The 19,670-nt window shown below is 36.0% G+C and overlaps 2 protein-coding genes across 3 annotated transcripts; both read left to right on the top strand.

Annotated features, from left to right (window-relative positions):
* Nucleotides 1–1,384: 1,384 nt before the first annotated feature.
* On the top strand, nt 1,385–10,121 carry LOC107771167 (cellulose synthase A catalytic subunit 3 [UDP-forming]). 2 transcript variants are annotated; one of them, XM_016590497.2, is made up of 15 exons: nt 1,385–1,949; nt 2,192–2,356; nt 2,778–2,973; nt 3,414–3,634; nt 3,751–3,868; nt 3,956–4,166; nt 4,415–4,681; nt 4,794–5,139; nt 5,219–5,356; nt 5,576–5,701; nt 5,794–6,006; nt 6,142–6,406; nt 7,290–7,492; nt 8,233–8,583; nt 9,150–10,121. In XM_016590497.2, the coding sequence occupies exons 2-15, from the start codon at nt 2,333–2,335 to the stop codon at nt 9,732–9,734; spliced, it is 3,264 nt and encodes a 1,087-aa protein (XP_016445983.1). In that variant the 5' UTR covers nt 1,385–1,949; nt 2,192–2,332; the 3' UTR covers nt 9,735–10,121. The 2 variants fall into 2 exon arrangements, with proteins under 2 accessions (XP_016445983.1, XP_075100474.1); XM_075244373.1 differs by having other exon boundaries at nt 1,766–2,024; nt 2,127–2,356.
* Nucleotides 10,122–15,500: 5,379 nt separating this feature from the next.
* On the top strand, nt 15,501–18,933 carry LOC107771166 (putative late blight resistance protein homolog R1B-14). Its single transcript, XM_016590496.2, has 2 exons — nt 15,501–16,813; nt 17,367–18,933. Exons 1-2 carry the CDS (start codon nt 16,687–16,689, stop codon nt 18,878–18,880), a joined length of 1,641 nt encoding a protein of 546 aa, XP_016445982.1. The 5' UTR covers nt 15,501–16,686; the 3' UTR covers nt 18,881–18,933.
* The last annotated feature ends 737 nt before the right edge of the window (nt 18,934–19,670 follow it).

Raw genomic sequence — 19,670 nt, 5'->3', positions numbered from 1 at the left:
GTCAATATGGTAGCCCACCATTTTGATGGGCTTTATAATGGTCAACCCACCTCAACCCTATGTGGGTTACGGGCCCCATGGGCCGGTCCATCATTTTTAAAAATATAATTTTATATTTTTTCTTTAAGTTTTGACTTAAAAAAAGATACTCAATTATTTAAAGTTAAAAATATCTTATTGGAAAAAATTCGCAAAACTTACTAACTTTTTATATTGTTCAAATATATCACAATAAATACTAAAAAAAGTAAAAGATAGGACTATATTTCATTCACTAAAAGTCAAAACTTAAAACAAACTATTCAAGAGAACGTTCATGATGCTTATGAGATATCCAACACATCATCTTCATCAAACACATTTGAATTCGCTTGTGACAAGGTTGTCTTAACATCTTCACTTTCATCTACAATTCATACGCAATATTAATTAGTTAAATATTAAAAAATAATTAAATTTTAATAATTAATAATATTTAAATTCACATAAAAAAATATTACCAGTTTGAGTTCGGGAAAACCTGTGCTGCCAATTTCGAGTAGTAACAAGTGTTTGGACATTTTCATAATAAATGCAACTTCTGTACTTTGTAAGAACACGACACCAATGCTAAATATTGATTCCGATGGTACAATGATAATAGCCTCAGTTAAGCCTCATGGGCCACGAGCTTACTCGGGCCGAGCTTAAAAGCCTTGTTTTTAAATGGACTCCAAAACTTCTAGCCCAGCCCTGCTAAATCACAGGCTGAGCTGGGCTGGGCTGGGCCAACGGGCCAAACCCATATTGACGGCTCTAGTTTGTATACCTTCCACCCACTCCTTTATTTTTTACCTTTTTTATTTTACTGTAAGAATTAAGATGCTTCAAATTTTTTATTTAAGTATTTAAATTTTAAAATTTAGTGTGATACTGTCTCTGACAAATTAAATTTTCGAAAATTTACCCTAATATTTTCTTCTACTATTAATAATATAAAATAATAATAATCAAATTAACATAAGAAAAAGTTAAACCTTCACAAAACCTTTATACTTAAAATAATATGAGTTCATTAAATATATTATTTTTATACATCAAATAGAAAAGGAAAATAAACTGGAGAAACACGATGAATTGTCCAGACTCCAGACTATAAAACATTGAGATATTTTTTGACAGTTGGTAAGTAAACATCCAAAAAAATGTACTACTTCATAACAGAATTTTCAATAAGCCTTTATCTCATCTTCATCTTCTCCCGTTTCACTGTCAACCGACAGCCCACAATTGAAAAAGTAAACAACAAAAAAATAAAAAAAATATAAGAAGAGAAGAAATGATGTAAGGAGTAGTTGAAAGATCAGGAAAAACTATAAAGAGAAATGGTGAAATAAAATAAAATGGAAATAATTGAAGATCTGAGTAAAACAAACCAACCCCATTTTCCCATATTTCTTTGTTTTGTATTTGTATTTGTATTTCTTTCTCTCTCTCTAGAGCTGTCGGTGGAGTGATTAGAAGGACAGTCCACAAAAACACACACTCTCTCTCTCTAAAACTCAGCTTCACTCATTCTCACTCACACTTTGGGTAGCAGCTCCTGTGTCGCTTTCGTCTCGTCTAAGTCAAGTAGCCAACTGTACTTTTATAATAATTTGTTTATACACAGACATACTAACAATATCTCCAGCTAATACACACACTCTTATAGACCAATACCCTTTTCTCATATATACTTATATATTTGGGTATTTATTGGCCCCCAAGAACACATATTTTGAAAGACAACCGGACTGTTAGAGAGAGAGATTTGTCGGCATTGCTGCTGATCTTTCACTTTCTTGCTATTTTGGTGGATCTCTCTCTAATCTGATTTGCTTTAGTGGATCGAACGATCTGGGGTTCGATTGATTGATTTAGTTTTTTTCTTCCCGTGGTGGTGATTGTAATAGCTGCCGGATCTTGAGGTACTCTTTTTGGAAATATTGCTGAATTTTCTCTATTCAAATTGATCAAATGAAATTGTTGAAACATTTTGATTTGTGGGTTTTTCAGTAGGATGGGCTAGCTTTGACTAGGGCTTTACTTTAATCAAAATACTTGTGATTGCTCTTCTTGAATTCTCCTTCTAACTGAACAATGAGCTAAATCTATTCTTTTTTCTTTTAATTCATAATTTCTGCTTTTATTTTCTTGGTGATTGAAACAGATCTGATCTGTAATTTGGGTAACTCTAGAAAATCAGATCCTCAGCTTTTGTTCAGTGTCTTCTGTAAGTTGGGCATGTTGGTCGGCAACCTATCTGGCTGAGGCTGTTATCTGATTGCAATTCGATTCAAGTAGAGTAATAATGGATCCAGAAGCTGATGTTAAGGTTAGTTCTTTATTAAAACAAATAAAGACTCTACCTTTACTTTGGTTTTGCACTTTTTGTATTCGGATTGATATGATAATATCACTTCTTGTCATTTTCCAATTTGGGTTTGGTATTTTGGTCAGTTAATTTGTCCGTGGTGTTCCATTACCCTGCGCTCTCTGTCACCATCAGGTTGAAATGTTTGTTGTAATTTGTCAAGAACGAAACTTTAATTTTGTGCTATTTTTCCAATTGACATTCAGAAGGTATTAGAATGTGTAGATCTTTGATTTGAAGCTTAATTTGGTGTTGTTCTACAAATGATAAGTAGAAGTAGTTTGTCTGATCTTGTATAATATTCGGTGAAGCTTGAACGATAATTTTAACAAGCTTATATAAAAACTAGGAAGTCCCTGATTGTGCTGATTTGTTTGCACAGGGAAAGTCCTTGAAGACCTTAGGTGGTCAAGTCTGTCAGATCTGTGGCGATGGTGTTGGCACTACTGTAGGGGGCGATCCATTTGTTGCTTGCGATGTATGTGCCTTCCCTGTTTGTAGGCCATGCTATGAATACGAGAGGAAGGACGGGAATCAATCTTGCCCTCAGTGCAAGACCAGATACAAGAGACATAAAGGTATGAATGATTCCGATTTGAGCAATTAAGTTGAATAGCTAATATATCAGTCAAGATTTGTTGGACAAGAGAAGTAAGACCTTAAGTTTTTGATTCTGGCGCATGATTGTACATGCTGATTGGCAACTTTTTATTTAAGATGGTAAAATGGTTTTGCTAAAATAATGATTTTCTATCAAGAGATTGTGGATGAAGTTAACTTGTTTTCATTCTAAGTGACAGAGGACAAACTAAAAGAGAAAGAAAAAAAGGTTTTGCTCCTTGCTAATCTGCTGAAAGACTTGAATGGCAGTTAATTAGAACAAGTCCTAGACTATTCTGATTTGAGATGTTGATGTGCTGTATAATTTGATTGTTATAGGAAGTCCTGTTAGGTAGAATAAGTCCTAGAATATTCTGATTTGAGATGTTGATGTGCTGTATTATTTGATTTGTTATAGGAAGTCCTGCTATTAGTGGTGAAAGTGTAGAAGATGGTGATGCTGACGATGGTGCTAGTGATCTTCACTACTCTTCTGAAAACCTGAATGAGAAGCAAAAAGCGGCTGACCGTATGTTGAGCTGGCATGCGACTTACGGACGGGGTGAGGAGACTGGTGCTCCAAAGTATGATAAAGAGGTCTCCCACAATCATATTCCTCTGCTTACAAATGGAACAGATGTATGATTCACAGTTGCTAGTTTTACATGTTACTATCTTCCCCCTTTCCTTGGTTGTCTTGCCTGGTATAAATAATTGAATGAGTGACTGGATCCTTTTTGGCATCTTACCTTTAGGTTTCTGGGGAACTGTCTGCAGCATCACCCGAACGCTATTCAATGGCATCTCCTGGACCTAATGGTGGTGCAAAACACATCCATCCACTCACATATCCAACAGATGCTAACCAATCACGTATGTTCCTGTTTTATTCTACAAGTGCTTACTGAGTTATCTGTTCCTTCTAGATTTTTGAGGCTTTACTTCCAATTATTTTGGCAGCTAACATTAGGGTTGTAGATCCGGTAAGGGAGTTTGGATCCCCTGGACTTGGCAATGTTGCTTGGAAAGAAAGAGTTGATGGCTGGAAGATGAAGCAGGATAAAAATGTTGTGCCACTGACCACTAGCCATCCTCGTTCCGCTCCTCCTTCGGAACGAGGAGTTGGAGATATTGATGCTAGTACTGATATTCTGGTGGATGACTCTTTATTGTGAGTTTTTTTGTCCTTGGGCTGTGTTTATGTATTTCCTTGTTTCTCAGTGATTGTTTTGATAGATCATCTCTGATATTTTCCTATTACAAAGAAAAAGAAGGAGAAGAAAACAAAGCATCTGTGTTCGCGATATGTGCTGAATCAGTGTTGTGATGGAATATTGAAGTGGTTGTTGAAGCATTCGAGTTTCTTGTTGTCTTTGAATATAGCGAATTTCCTCTAATGGTACGTCTTTGTTGGTGCAGGAATGATGAGGCTAGACAACCTCTTTCAAGGAAGGTGTCTATTCCATCGTCTAGGATAAATCCTTACAGGATGGTTATTGTCCTCCGGCTTGTGATTCTCTGTATTTTCTTGCACTATCGAATAACGAATCCAGTGCCGAATGCAATTCCTTTATGGTTGTTATCTGTAATATGTGAGATTTGGTTTGCAATATCCTGGATTTTGGATCAGTTCCCCAAGTGGCTTCCAGTTAACCGTGAGACATATCTTGATAGGCTTGCACTTAGGTTAGAGCTTGTTCTTTTCTCTTCATTTTTTTTTTGGTTTTTTTCCTTTTTTGTTTTTGCTTGTTTCCATTTTTGATCTTTTATACTCAGTTTTAATCATGATGTATGATAGATATGATCGTGAAGGAGAGCCATCGCAATTAGCTGCTGTTGACATATTTGTCAGTACTGTTGATCCTTTAAAGGAGCCGCCACTTGTTACAGCAAATACTGTCCTGTCCATTCTTGCAGTTGACTATCCTGTTGATAAGGTATCTTGTTATGTGTCTGACGATGGTGCTGCCATGTTGACATTTGAAGCCCTATCCGAAACGGCAGAGTTTGCAAGGAAATGGGTTCCTTTCTCTAAAAAGTACGCTATAGAACCACGAGCTCCAGAGTGGTACTTTTCTCAGAAGGTTGATTACTTGAAGGATAAAGTTCAACCATCATTTGTAAAAGACCGAAGGGCGATGAAGGTCAGTTTTAGTTTTTGCACAGCCTTTTTTATTTTCTGATTGTTGTGTGCTCATAATGTTTCTTGGAATCATAATACAGAGGGAGTATGAAGAGTTCAAAATTCGCATCAATGCCCTTGTTGCAAAAGCTCAAAAGGTCCCTGAAGAAGGATGGATAATGCAAGATGGTACACCATGGCCTGGAAATAACACCAGGGATCATCCTGGGATGATTCAGGTAACTTTTAGTTCTTCTTTGTTGGCTGTGCTTTTTAGAACAAACGATATCAGTGTTGCTCAATTAAGCTACACGTGTTTGACATTGGTCTTGCGTACTTCTAATTAGCTTTTCGCTGAAAATTCTTAAATTTGCCAGGGCATTTTCTGTTTCAAGTTCACTCCTTAGCAGGACTGAACTTAGTTCTGGGAATAACTGTATTATCTCTGTTGCTTACAGGTTTTCTTGGGCCAAAGTGGAGGGCTTGACAGTGATGGAAATGAGTTGCCTCGATTAGTATATGTTTCTCGTGAGAAACGTCCAGGCTTCCAACATCACAAAAAGGCTGGTGCCATGAATGCACTGGTAAGTTGTTAAATATTAGTATTTTTTCTTTTCTTTTCGGACAATCTTGATTATAAATGGGACATCTTTTGTCATATAAAATGATCGTGCAGGTTCGAGTGTCAGCAGTTCTTACTAATGGACCTTTTATGCTGAATCTTGATTGTGATCACTACATAAACAACAGCAAGGCATTGCGAGAAGCGATGTGCTTTTTAATGGATCCTAACCTTGGAAAATATGTCTGCTATGTTCAATTCCCTCAGAGATTCGATGGTATTGATAGGAACGATCGATATGCCAACCGTAATACAGTTTTCTTCGATGTAAGTTTGAACTTCAGTCACAGCTACTGACTTATACTCTGTGAGAGGCTAGAATAATATGCAGCTCATGCACTTTTATACTCAGATTAATTCATGTGGATCTTGGTTTGAAATTACTGTTCTTTGTTGAACCAGATTAACTTGAGAGGTTTGGATGGAATTCAAGGCCCAGTGTATGTGGGTACCGGATGTGTCTTTAATAGAACAGCTTTGTATGGTTATGAACCTCCTATTAAGCCAAAGCATAAGAAAGCAGGGTTGTTCTCTTCCTGCTTCGGTGGATCAAGAAAGAAGAGTTCTAAATCAAGTAAAAAGGGCTCTGACAAGAAGAAATCTAGTAAGAATGTTGATCCCACTGTGCCAATATTCAATCTGGAGGATATAGAGGAGGGAGTTGAAGGTATAGTTCAAACTACTAGATTTTTTCACTTCATCCTTATCGATGTTATCTTCGTTTGAGTAGTTCACCAATCCCAGAATGATTATTCTGGTGCTTGTCCTGCTACACCTTGCTGAGCAACTCCCTTTTTTGTAAGTTAATTGGCAAAGCTGTTCCATCGGAAAAATTGCAAGTTTCTAATGTCTCTTCAATCTAGATACCAATAATTTTCAATAGTCACTTCCTTCTCCATCATATAGACTTCATCTACCTTGTAGTTCATTACTTTTGATAACCTCAAATATTGTTCATGTAATTACTTCTGAACTAAAAATAGAAGATAACCTTTATGCTGTTGACTAGCTTGTAGAATATCAATCAACCAATTGTTTGTCAATCCAAAATTGTTTTGGGTGTTGCTATAGGAATTCTTCATATCCATTACTTCGCTTTATTGATTAGCTTGTTGAATATGGTTTTGTAAAATTTGTAACTGCTAATTCATACACATACTGCAAGAAGTATTCTAGGTATGCGTATACTTATGTGTGTTCTGTTGCTTGCCCACACTTCTTTCGTAAAAACAGAAAAATCAAATTGTAGGCATGTAACCGATCTTCTTAAAGAAAATGCTTGTGAAGAATTGAGAATTGATTAGGATGCTAAAATTATAAGCAAGGAATGCAACTCATCCCTGCGTATAGACACCACTTTTGTGTTTTATCCAGTTTGAGGATTAAAGGACTTTTTGTCCTCGTTATGTTCCTGTGCACTCATTATTTACAGGATTATCCTATTTATTTATGCTTGAAGACCCTTAAGTCTATGTTGTGGTTCAATATATTCTTGAAGTTATGCTAACTTCTCACATGCACTGTCTCCTCTCTCTCAATCATGAAATCAGGTGCTGGATTTGATGATGAGAAGTCACTTCTCATGTCACAAATGAGTCTGGAGAAGAGATTTGGGCAATCAGCTGTTTTTGTTGCTTCGACACTCATGGAGAATGGCGGCGTTCCTCAATCTGCTACACCAGAGACCCTTTTGAAAGAGGCTATTCATGTTATCAGTTGTGGTTATGAAGATAAATCAGAATGGGGGAGTGAGGTAATGCTGTGTTCTGGAATTATTTTCCATAAAGTCTAGGATTGGTAGGTTTCCAAGGGGATGATTGAGTGGTTGAGTTATATGAGTAACAACTTGTAGATTCCAAATTCAAATTCTAGCTACAACACTCAATATGAGCTCATCTCCGCATTTGTACTTATGAGCCATAGCAGGTTGCTCGGTGGATTAATCGAGATACACACAAGCTGGACCAAAGACCACCATTAAAAAAATGTTCTAGGATGGGTAGGAAATTATAGATGGATAACTTCGTTGCGAGGGGAAGTGGGAACTTTATTGACCGCACTTGAGATGACTTGTTGCATAGTGTTTGACCTTCTGACAGTAAAGAAACCAAAAAGAGATCCAGTGTTAATGTTTTTAACAAAAATCATACTCCAATTCTTTCAATCTAGTGAAAGGAAAATGGGGGAAAAAAAAACTCGTCTTTCCCCTTTATAAAGAAAAGCTTGTCTATCCCTGCAATGAATATTAACTGCTTGTATAATACGATAAATGGATTACTGGAACTGAAACATGCTGCAACCATGCATAGACCCTTCAAGAAAATGATGAGCTACTTCTAGATCACTAAATTCCCAGATGCATAGGTTTTGTTACGTTATAAACATGTGAATTTCTTTTGTGGTACTAGTTGTAGGCTCTATCTGGACCATGATGGTTGTTACTGCTATGAAAGAAGCGTGTTTGAATACTTAATTTTCTTTGTATATGTGCAGATTGGATGGATCTATGGTTCTGTCACAGAGGATATTCTTACTGGATTTAAGATGCATGCCCGTGGTTGGCGATCTATATACTGCATGCCCAAGAGACCTGCCTTCAAAGGGTCAGCTCCTATCAATCTTTCAGATCGTCTGAACCAAGTGCTTCGATGGGCTTTAGGGTCAGTGGAGATTCTTTTCAGTAGGCATTGTCCCATATGGTATGGATACAGTGGAAGGTTGAAGTGGCTGGAGAGATTTGCATATGTCAACACCACCATTTATCCAATCACTTCCATTCCACTACTTATATACTGCATGCTTCCAGCTATCTGTCTACTTACTGGGAAATTCATTATCCCTCAGGTTAGCTTTTGGATCTATAAATTCTTTTCAACTTGAAAAGCATGCTTGTTATATCTTTTCTTCTTTATTCAAGGTAATTTAATACTCATGTTCCATTTATCTGGCACACTTTCTTTTTTCTTTATTTGTTCCAAAAGGATGACGCTTCTCTATATTTAGAAACAATTTAACTTAAAACTTTCCATTTTACCCTTAATGTCATGATTTTATAGCCACAGAAATGTCATGGCATGTAAAGTCTTTCATTCTTTCTTAAACTTTGTGTCCAGACAAACACCTCCACATTCTTATATGATAAGAGGTCAAAACACTTTCACATGAAATGAAATAGACGGAGTAGAGTATTGTATTTGCTAAACCTATGGTTTCCTATTTAATTCGGCTGATGACTGATACTTCTGTTCAAGCAAACTGTCAGTTGGCCTTAAACTGTGTATAGTATCTAAACTTGGAAAAGAATATGAATACAAACATAACTGCATAGCATTTCATTAAATCACATTTAGCATACGTTTGCCAAGATATTGTTTAACAGGGTTTATGGAATCTTAATTCTTGCTTTGCAGATTAGTAACCTTGCTAGCATCTGGTTTATATCCCTCTTTCTTTCCATTTTCGCAACTGGTATTCTGGAGATGAGATGGAGTGGTGTTGGAATTGATGAATGGTGGAGAAATGAACAGTTTTGGGTCATTGGTGGTGTGTCAGCTCACTTGTTTGCTGTCTTCCAAGGGTTGCTCAAAGTGCTTGCTGGTATTGATACCAACTTTACTGTCACATCCAAGGCATCAGATGAAGATGGTGACTTTGCCGAACTCTACTTGTTCAAGTGGACTACTCTTCTTATACCCCCTACTACTCTCCTCATTGTAAACCTGGTAGGAGTTGTGGCCGGCATCTCATACGCTGTTAACAGTGGTTACCAATCATGGGGTCCACTCTTTGGTAAATTATTCTTTGCTTTCTGGGTGATTGTTCACCTTTACCCCTTCCTCAAAGGTCTCATGGGTCGTCAGAACCGGACACCCACTATTGTGGTCGTATGGTCTATTCTTCTGGCCTCCATTTTCTCTTTGTTATGGGTGCGGATTGATCCCTTCACCACAAGAGTTACTGGACCAGATGTTCAGGAGTGTGGTATCAATTGCTAGAAAAAAAACTTCCAAGTTTGCATGCAAAGCAAAGAACTAGCCTGAAGGTCATTGAAGTACGATTTACTCAACAATGCAAGCAAACAAACTCAGATGCTCTCTAGCTGCATAATCTATCATCGTTTTCATCCGAACTTGGGTGTGTACCTGTTTTTTGTCCATGTTAAGTTTACTGTATTTGTGCAGAATTTAGCCATGTAAAAGTTCCTTGTCGGTCCAAGATCAAACAACAAACACCAAGATCAAAATTTGCTCTGTTTTAGGTTTCATTCCCAGATAGAAACTCTGCTTGATGTATACGTATTTTATATTGCCTCATATTGGTGGATGCAATGTTGTAACTTATAGTGCCCTTAATGCTCTAGTGTATTTATTTATTCATTCAAATTTTGTTGCAATGTCAGGACTTCAAAGATTATTACTTATATGGTAAAAATAGTTTGTTTTCCTTTTCTGAACTCTCTTTCAGCGTTGAGTATCTTGTTTTAACTATGGTAGTAATTTCTTTATCCAATCCGAAAATTATCTTGACAGAGATCAGAAAACTTTTGAATTCCAAATACGAGGATACAATATTAGCCACATTTATATTCGTTTAATTTTTAAAACAACGTCAAATTTCTTATATTGCGCATTTTTTTCTCTTTTCGGATCTTATATATCTCCTAAATGACAGTGTTCTCCGTAAAACGACTTAAGTTAAAAGGGTGTGTTTGGTACAAATCTAATTTTTCCATGTTTGGTTAGCTTAAATGGTTTGGAAAATATTTTCCTCATGAACTCATTTCCCTACAATTGGAGGAAAATGTTTTCCCGATCAAGAGAAGGGAAAACATTTTCCAAAACTCTTTTTCAATCTTCCTCACCCTATTCCCCATCCTTACCAACCCACCCTCACACTCCCCACCTACCAACCCCACCCCCGTGCACCCTACCCCACCCCACCCAACTTCCGCTCCCCACCCTCACCCTAAATAAAAATATTATTAATAGTACTTTTTTTATGTTATAGATATATATTTTTTTTCATTTCAACAAATGAGTATTTTCTTTTCATGATATAAAAGTATTTTTTTCATTTTAATAAAAAAATTACTTTTTTTCATGATGTAGACTAATAGCCCGTTTGGCCAAGCTGCAAAAATCAACTTATTTTGAAAAGTGTTTTTTTTCAAAAGTACTTTTGATGAGAAGCAGTTTGTGTTTGGCTAATTAGTTTGAAAAACACTTCTGAGCAGCAATTAGTGTTTGGCCAAGCTTTAAAAAACTACTTCTAAGTGTATTTTTCTCAAAAGTGCTTCTCAAAAAAGTGCTTTTGGAGAGAAGCTACTTTTTTCTGCTTCTCCAAAACTGCTTCTGCTTCTCCTCAAAAAAAATTCTTTTTTTACATGTAGAAAAAATATTTTCTTTCATTTCAATAGAAAAAGTATTTTCTTTTCATGATGTATTTTTTTTTTCATTTCAACAAAATGAGTATTTTCTTTTCATGATATAGAAAAAGTATTTTCTTTTATTTCAATAAAATGAGTACTTTATTTTCATGTTGTAGAAAGAGTACTTTCTTTTTCAACCAAAAAAGAGTATTTTCTTTTTAGTCACGGAGCACAAATTTCAACGTTTTCGTAAAAAAATAAAGCAACACATTATTTCCTTTGGGTTTGTGTGAATTTTTAGAAGAATAATTAAATTCTTGAAGAAAATAGAGTTCTGAAAACGTTGGTTATTTGGGGGGGGGGGGCAAGGGTGAGGAGAGTAGCATAAAAATATATTTCCTAAAAATATATTTTCTACTCTCTAACCAAACACTAGAAAATATTTTTCGAAAATTTTTTTTCGCTACTAACCAAATAATGGAAAATAAGTAATAAAACTAGGGGTGGACATTCGGTATTTCGGTATTCGATTTATCAATTATGTATACCAAATACCGTACCAAAATATTTCGGTACAGTTCGGTATTTCTTATTTTGGTTCGGTACGATTTCAGTATGGTTTCGGTTTAAACCAAATCTTCACTGTCTAGAGCTCCCAGCTGAAACATAATAGAGGATCATTTAGATACAATTTCAGCGTTTTCCTACTCATTACTACATAAACATCTCAGTAGGAGAATTCCAGGAATCGCATCAACAGATTGCAATCATAAGAGAACGTTTCCAATTCATTGTTGATTAATGTATCAGAATCAGTATTGACCGTATAATTATTATCCAGCAGGACTTTAGACTCAGGGTTGATCGTAATATTATTACCCAGCGGGACGTTTTCGTTTGAAATAGTGTTAGGATTCAAGTCCGGATTATCAGCAGGGATTGATGATTTGGATCGAGAGGTACGTTGAGCAAAGTCGATGGCAACGAATATGGGAGATTTCTGGGAGTTTGAAATAAGGAGGAAAGTAACGAAGATTAGCAAAAGGAAAAAAGAGAGGATGAATGGGTATTTGCGTTGCTTCAAGATATCTTGCATGGACGATGAAGATGATGATATAGCCATTTTTTTGGATTGAATATTCTGTGTCTGTTCTTTTGTGATCTCTCTGGCCAGAGAGATGAGGGAAAAAAACGATGACGTGAAAAAATGCAGAATACACACTATTTCGGTATTTCGGTATACCGAAATACCGAAATATCAAAAATTCAATACCGTATACCGAACTGAATTACCGAAATTTTTGTACCGAAATACCGAAAAAAATCGAAACCGAAATACCAAATTAATTCGGTTCGGTTCGGAATTCGATTTTTCGGATTTTATGCCCACCCCTAGATAAAACTCCTCATTTTCCATAGAAAACATTTGAATTTTTAGCCAAAATTATCCCTTATCTTTAGGGGTAAGCTTAACTTTGTCCTCTAAATATAACCCTTAGCACTATTTGTCCTTTAAGTTTACAAAACTTGAGCACTTTTAGTCTCACTAACGGAAAATACTCACTCATGTTAAAAACCTAACAGAGATATGACTCGTGTTAAAACCCTAACAGAGACATAAGACGTGATTTGCACGTGATGCTTAAGGGAAAGAAATACCCGCTTTTTCACCCCCAATTCAGTCAATTTTCCTCCTTTTTCAAGAGACCCTTTTCCAATTCACTCATTTTTATTTCTATTGCAGTAGGTAAAAAAACTCTAGCGTTCTTGATTACACTTAAAGTCTTTACTACTTGCGATCCCAGCAATGATTATTAGGAGCAATGGTGAAATAAACCCAAGTTATGGTAAGTATTCTTGCTACTTGTATTTTGTAAATATTCCTTCTTAATTTATTTTCGAAATCTTCACCTTTTTTACAATACTTTACTTTCTTTGAAGTTCTATAATATGTGGCCCTTATCTCGAATTCATATAGTATGCCTAAATAAACTTTTAATTTTTTTTAATGCAGATCCTTTGTACGAGGCAGATTATTTTACAATTAAAATAACACACGGTGGTTTAATGAAACTCAAGCCTACAAGGCATTATGTTGGGGGCAGAATGAACTTTATTGACTATGTCAATGGGGATGAACTAAAGTTGTCGATATTCAAATCTATGGCTGAATTATGCGGTTATGGGAATGACTCGGTAACTTTTTGGCACAAGCCCGAGAGGCTAAGTGACAAAATGAGGCTAGTTTCAACTGATAAGGAAGCCGCCGTTGTTGCAAAAAATTAGGGTAGTTGATGTGTACTTTGAACATTTGGATTCGTATATAGAAATGGGTATTGAGAATGCTATCTATGAGGGACAAAGCAATTCAAGGAATGATAATCATGTTATTGTTGAAGAATATCAAAAAGAAGTTGGAGGTGAAAATTCTTCAAGTAGTGAAGATTTTGAAGATTCAGAAAATGACTTGTTAGATGAAAATAATTTATCAGAAAAAATTAGAAATGAAAAGCGTAGATATGAGGTTAGTGAATAGCTACAGAGAAAGTTGAATGTTGAAGATGGGGAGTCGGACTGCTGCAAGTCTGATGACACGTTGAGCTTACAAAGTGATTCGGATACCGAAAGTTTAAACTTTCCAAAGTTCAACCCCAAAACAGAAAGTCCATTGTTAGATAAACAAAAAGATTTGATTGAAGCATTTAATGAGGTGTTGCTATTTGTTAGTCACAGATTTTGTATGAGACATTTGCATAATAACTTTAAGAGGGCGGGATTTAGTGGTATCTCGTTGAAGAATGCACTTTGGAAAGCCGCAAGGGCATCAACAGAGAAGTGGTTTAATACTTGCATGGTTGAGATTTTTGATTTAGACTCTGAAGCTGCTAATTGGTTCCGAGACAAATTACCAAGTGAATGGTCTAGATCTCACTTTTCTGAAAATGCAAAATCTGATATCCTACTTAATAACATGTGTGAAAGTTTTAATGGAATGATCCTCGAAGCTAGAGACAAGCCAATAATCACTCTATTGGAAAAGATAAGGTATTTACTTATGGCTAGAATGCAGGCAAATAGAGATAAGGCTGCCAGGTGGGATATTGGTGATATATGTCCTAGAATTAAGGATATATTGCATAAAAATCAAGCGGGTGCTGCGGAGTTCATTCCTAGAAAATCTAATGAGTGGAACTACGAGATTATAGGGGCAAGCATACATGATAAGTGGGCTGTGGACTTGCTAAACAAAATATGCAGTTGTAGGAAATGAGATCTGACAGGAATTCCTTGCAAGCATGCCATTGCTGCAATTTAGGCTAAAAAAGATGACATTAATTCCTATGTTCATGATTCCTACAAGGTGGAAACATATAGAAGGGTCTATGACTTTGCTATTCTTCCTATGAATGGTCAGCATATGTGGCCTAAGTCCAGCAACGTGCCTCCTTTGCCTCCACAACTAGTAAGAACAAGCACAAAAAGAAGAAAGCAAAAACTAAGGAGAAAAGAACAAGATGAAGTACGAGCAAGTAGAACTAAAATGAAAAGAAAGCAGAATTCCTTGCTTTGTAGCTTATGTCATAATGCTGGTCACAATAAAAGAACATGCAAATTTAATATTGTTCAGCCAGATTCCCAAGTTGATGAGTCTTCATCTTATGCTCCTGCCTCGTCAACTCGTGCAAAGCTTCCGGTATCAATAACTTACAATTGAATTCTGTTTATTAAGTTATTATAATATGAACGAGTAATAGTACCATATATTTTGTTTTCATGTAAGAAGAGGACATGTGGCGCATGAACATATGCAATGTGCTCAAGAATTTGATTCTTAACATGACTGAAGTTCTGATATTGTTGCTGCTGAAATATTGGTATTTTGTTGCTGAAACGGTGATATTTTGCTGTTGAAATGCTGGAATGAGTACTTTTGCCGCTGAAATACCGAATTTTTGCTGTTGACATGCTGATTTTCGCTGCTGAAATGCTGATATTTTTGCTGTTGAAATGCTGGAATGCTGTATTTTTCCCGCTGAAATACTGACTTTTGTTGCTGAAATGCTGATTTTGCTGCTGAAATGCTGTTTTTTGCTGCTGAAATGCTGATTTTGCTGCTGAAAAGCAGATTTTGGCTGCTGAAATGCTGATAGCTTTGCACTTTGAATGCTTTTTTACTGCTAGAATGCTGGTTTTGTAGTTGAAATGCTGATTTTGGGTGCTAAAATGCTGATAGCTTTGAACTTTGAATGTTTTTTTACTTATAGAATGCTGATTTTAGCTGTTGGAGTGCTGATTTTTGCTGCTGAAGTGCTGATACCTTTGCAGTTTGAAGGCTTTTTTATCATTGAAATGTTGTCCATGATAAAGATTATTTTTGTTGTTGCAAAAAATTATTTTTCTTCTGTTAAATACTCCAATTCTGCTGAATCTGTTTCTTTTCTTCCTTTTTTTATAAAGAACATTCTGTTAGTTTTTTAACTAAAGTTATTTTAGGTTTCTGTTAGTGAGAATTTTTAACTGAAGTTATAATTTTCTGTTAGTGAGAGTAAAAGTGCTCAAGTTTTGTAAACTTAAAGGACAAATAGTGCTAAGGGTTATATTAAGAGGACAAAGTTAAGCCTACCCCTAAAAATAAGGGATAATTTTGGCTAAAAACTAGAAAACATTTTCCTTGGCACCAAACACACCCAAAGTGAGGAATAGTAACTAGTAAGATGTGATACTGGAAGTACAGTGTCAAGATAAAATCGAGACCCATCATTGTTTAAGAAGTTAGTAATATGAACTTGAGGATTCCATTGTTTTTTGCCTACATCAAGATTGTCATAAAAGAGGACGACTTAGCTACATCTGAGTTTATACTAGTAGTACTACTGTTACTAACGTTTTGCCTTTTTTTTTACCTCTCTCTGCGTATGAGTCACGAAAAATTACCAGACTTTTCACTTCAATCATAACTATCCCAGGCCCCAGCATTTAACTAAGCAACAAGGTTCACATACTAGTTGCTTCTCAATAATTTCATGCATTATTCCCTTTCAGCATTGAAGTGCTCTTTGGTTTTCTCCACTCCATTTCTTCTTGATCTGGGAATTCAATAAAGGAGCTTTCTTGGAATAATTGAATCTACAAATCCTTTTTGTTATTGCTCAATTAATGGCTTATGCTTCCGTTGTTTCTCTTGCTCAAACTGCAGACCAACTCAGTTCCAGAATCCCAGGTTTGCTTTCTGACCCAACAATAGAATCGCTAGCCGGATCTCTAGAATATTTCAAAGGCTTTCTTGATGATAGTAGCAAGAGAAGTTATCACCAAGAAAAAGTCACTTTTTTGGTTAGAAAGTTTAAACATGTACTAAATGAAGCTGAAGATATTATTGAACTAAATATTTGTGAAATTCATGAAAGGGGAAGTTTGAGTGGTATTGAAAAAGCAAGTGAAGATTTACTAGCAAGTTTACTACCAGTAGTACAGCAAATTGAGTAATAAGGAAAGAGTTGGTGCTGAGTCTTGAGACTTGCACTAGCCATGGCCATGGCATTGAACCTGCTGATGATCATTTCAAGACTCGGGAATCCATGCTTGGAAGTCCGTCTAGAAGTAGTTTTAAGACAAATGCTGTTGTGGGTCTTGATGATGATTTGGAAAAGATCATAGAAAGACTACTTGGGTCCTCATCCGAGAGAGAAGTTATTGCAATTACAGGTAAGGTTAATTTGATGTATGATCATTGAACTTTACCCACTATAATAGTAAAGTCACAAAACTAAATTTTGGTCATGATAAAATTATTATTTTACCCACTATAATAACAGTCACTAAACTATTTTTTGTCACATTAAAGTAACTACATTTAGCCACTGTAACAGTAAAGTTACCTTGACGGCTAGGTTTTGTTCTTATAGTAGGTAAAATTTAGTGATTATGTTCAATTATTTTAATGTGACAAAAGCATTGGCGAAGCCGGGAATTTTCCCAAGCCTATTCAAACTTTAAAAAGGTGGACAAAAATTTCCCGATAAAGGGTGTTCAATATATGTTATATACCTCTAAAACTTAATATTTTACCTATATATACAATATAATTTTTCTGCGAATTGACCACCCTTGATAGGCTGTAGCTTCGCCCGGACAAAAGTAGTTTTGTGACTATTGTTATAGTGAGTAAAGTTAAGTGACTTTACTTTTAGTGGGTAAAGTTCAACTATTTTATTTTTGAAATGGACAAAGTTTAGCAACCATCTGTGAACCCTTACAGGTATGGGTGGTATTGGCAAAACGACACTTGCTAAAAAAGCTTATGATCATCTTCAAGTTAGGTCTCGCTTTGACATTCATGCGTGGGTTACAGTATCTCGAGAGTATGAAATGAGAAGATTGTTGTTAAGTCTCGTCTGTTGCATTCCAGGCATGGCCGATAAATTTCTAGAGAAGACTGAGGATGAATTAGCAGAGTTGTTATATAGAAAACTAAAGGATCGAAGATATCTGATTGTCGTTGATGATATTTGGAGTACCAAAGTTTGGGATAATGTAACAAGATGTTTTCCAGATGACAACAATGGGAGTCGAATCATATTAACAAGTATGCTTAAGGATGTGGCTGCTTATGCTAATCCTGATAGCCCTTTGCATGAGATGGGGGTATTAAGTTTAGATGATAGTTGGAAATTACTTTCTATTAAGGTTTTTGGGGCAAATGATGTTTGTCCTTCTGAATTGGAGGATAATGGGAAGCAAATAGCAGAAAAATGTGGTGGACTTCCTTTGGCAATTCTTGTGGTTGCAGGATATCTTTCTAAAATTGCTAGGAGAAGAGAAAGTTGGATTATTGTTGCCAAAACTGTAAGTTCAGTTGTTGCTAATGATCCTGATAAATGCCTAAGAGTGCTTGGTATGAGTTACAATTACCTACCAAACCACCTCAAGCCATGCTTCCTCTCTATGGGAGCTTTTCCCGAAGACTTTGAAATAAAAGCTCGGACTTTGATCCAAGTTTGGGTTGCTGAAGGGTTTCTAAAAGCCGAAAGGCTCAAGAGCTTGGAAAAAGTTGCAGAAGAGTGTTTGGAGGATCTTAGTAGTATAAATCTGATAATGATAAGAAAGAGGAGGTTTAACAGCGAGATCAGAAGTTGTGGCATACATGATTTGTTGAGGAACTTGAGCTTAAGAGAAGCTGAAAAAGAGAAGTCTCTGCATGTGACATCAATTCATTATGTCTCAAACTTTCTAGCTCAAAGGCATGAGCGTCGTGGCTTTAACTTTCTTTCCGACATTTCTCTGGATGATTCTAGTGAGTTATCATCTCAAGTTGTTCGATTGATGTTTTTCTGGGGTAAACTATTAATACATGATCCGCCTCATAGGCAAATGTCCTTATTCACAAGCTTCAAACTTATCAGAGTGCTGGCTATTTTTTCTCATTTGTTTTCTTCGTTCCCAGTTGAGATAACACGGCTAATTCATCTGAGGTACCTTTGGATTCGATCAAATGGTAATCTTCCTGCATCAGTGTCTCAGCTTTATCATCTGCAAACATTGGTGCTTCAACAGTCGAAATTATTTTATATGTACAAAACTTTAATTTTGCCTCGGAAGATCTGGAACATGACACAGCTGAGGCGTCTGCGTCTACTGAGTAGAAACTATTTGTCTAAGCCTAAAAGAACTGATGAGGGAGCAACAGAGAGTGTTTTGGGGCTAAGAAATCTAGAGGAACTTTCTCATTTATGTTTAGCTAGTTGTACAGAGGAAGTCTTTTCATGCCTGTGAGCACGTGATTTTTGCCTTACGAAAAACTACTCCAAAATAAATCAAAATAAATTTATTTTACTGTGTAATTTCTGAATTTGCATGATGATAAAATTTGTTTATGTACGTAAAATGTTTGCTTTGTCATAATAAATCAAAAAATAAAATAAAATACATATTGCATGCATATAGGATTTAATTATGCATTTAAGAGATAATTTAATTAAAATCACAAAAATATGCGTTTGTTCTAATTTTAATGTTTCATTGTGTGATTGATGTTTTGACTATGTGTTAAATAATTGTTATGAAGTAATTAATATTTTTGTGTAAGGTTAAAAAATTATTTTATAATTTTTATTAGGATTTTTTTTATTAGAAAATATATGTAATTGTGAAAGAATATTGGACCTGGATTAAAATCCAGGCCCAAGTGAACTAATTACCCCAACAGCCCAAACCAAATTACCCCCTTTTTAGCCCAGGTCCGGTCCAGTCCGAAGAGAGTCAATACGACAGCGTTTAGTCATGGCTCAGCATGGACCGTTTGATCAAATCCAATCAACGGACGAGATCTTCTACCCTTACCCGAAACCCGTAACCCGACCCTTTGACCCAATACAGGCCGACCCTGAACTTAGACCAAACGATGTCGTTCGGATTAGTGGATTAATCCTGGCCCTTAATCTTACTTGATCGAACGGATAACATCAGTCCACCCCACCCCTATATAAATCCCAAACCCTTACCCCGGCCCCTAACTAAACACCCCCCCATCCTCTCCTGTTCATCATCTTCTCAAACAGACCCC

This window comes from Nicotiana tabacum, chromosome 22 (genome assembly GCF_000715075.1).
Source record: "Nicotiana tabacum cultivar K326 chromosome 22, ASM71507v2, whole genome shotgun sequence".
NCBI classification, from domain to species: domain Eukaryota; kingdom Viridiplantae; phylum Streptophyta; class Magnoliopsida; order Solanales; family Solanaceae; genus Nicotiana; species Nicotiana tabacum.
The sequence above is the reverse complement of the archived record's forward strand: the minus strand, read 5'-3'. Positions and strand labels throughout refer to the sequence as shown.

What these genes read in the sequence shown, in the direction of transcription:
- LOC107771166 (XM_016590496.2), top strand. Translation starts at nt 16,687, where the DNA reads ATGCTTGGAAGTCCGTCTAGAAGTAGTTTTAAGACAAATGCTGTTGTG. An exon ending in AGAAGTTATTGCAATTACAG is followed by an intron (nt 16,814 to 17,366) that starts GTAAGGTTAATT and finishes GAACCCTTACAG; the next exon opens with GTATGGGTGGTATTGGCAAA.
- LOC107771167 (XM_016590497.2), top strand. Translation starts at nt 2,333, where the DNA reads ATGGATCCAGAAGCTGATGTTAAG. An exon ending in ATCCAGAAGCTGATGTTAAG is followed by an intron (nt 2,357 to 2,777) that starts GTTAGTTCTTTA and finishes TTGTTTGCACAG; the next exon opens with GGAAAGTCCTTGAAGACCTT. An exon ending in AATCAGAATGGGGGAGTGAG is followed by an intron (nt 7,493 to 8,232) that starts GTAATGCTGTGT and finishes GTATATGTGCAG; the next exon opens with ATTGGATGGATCTATGGTTC.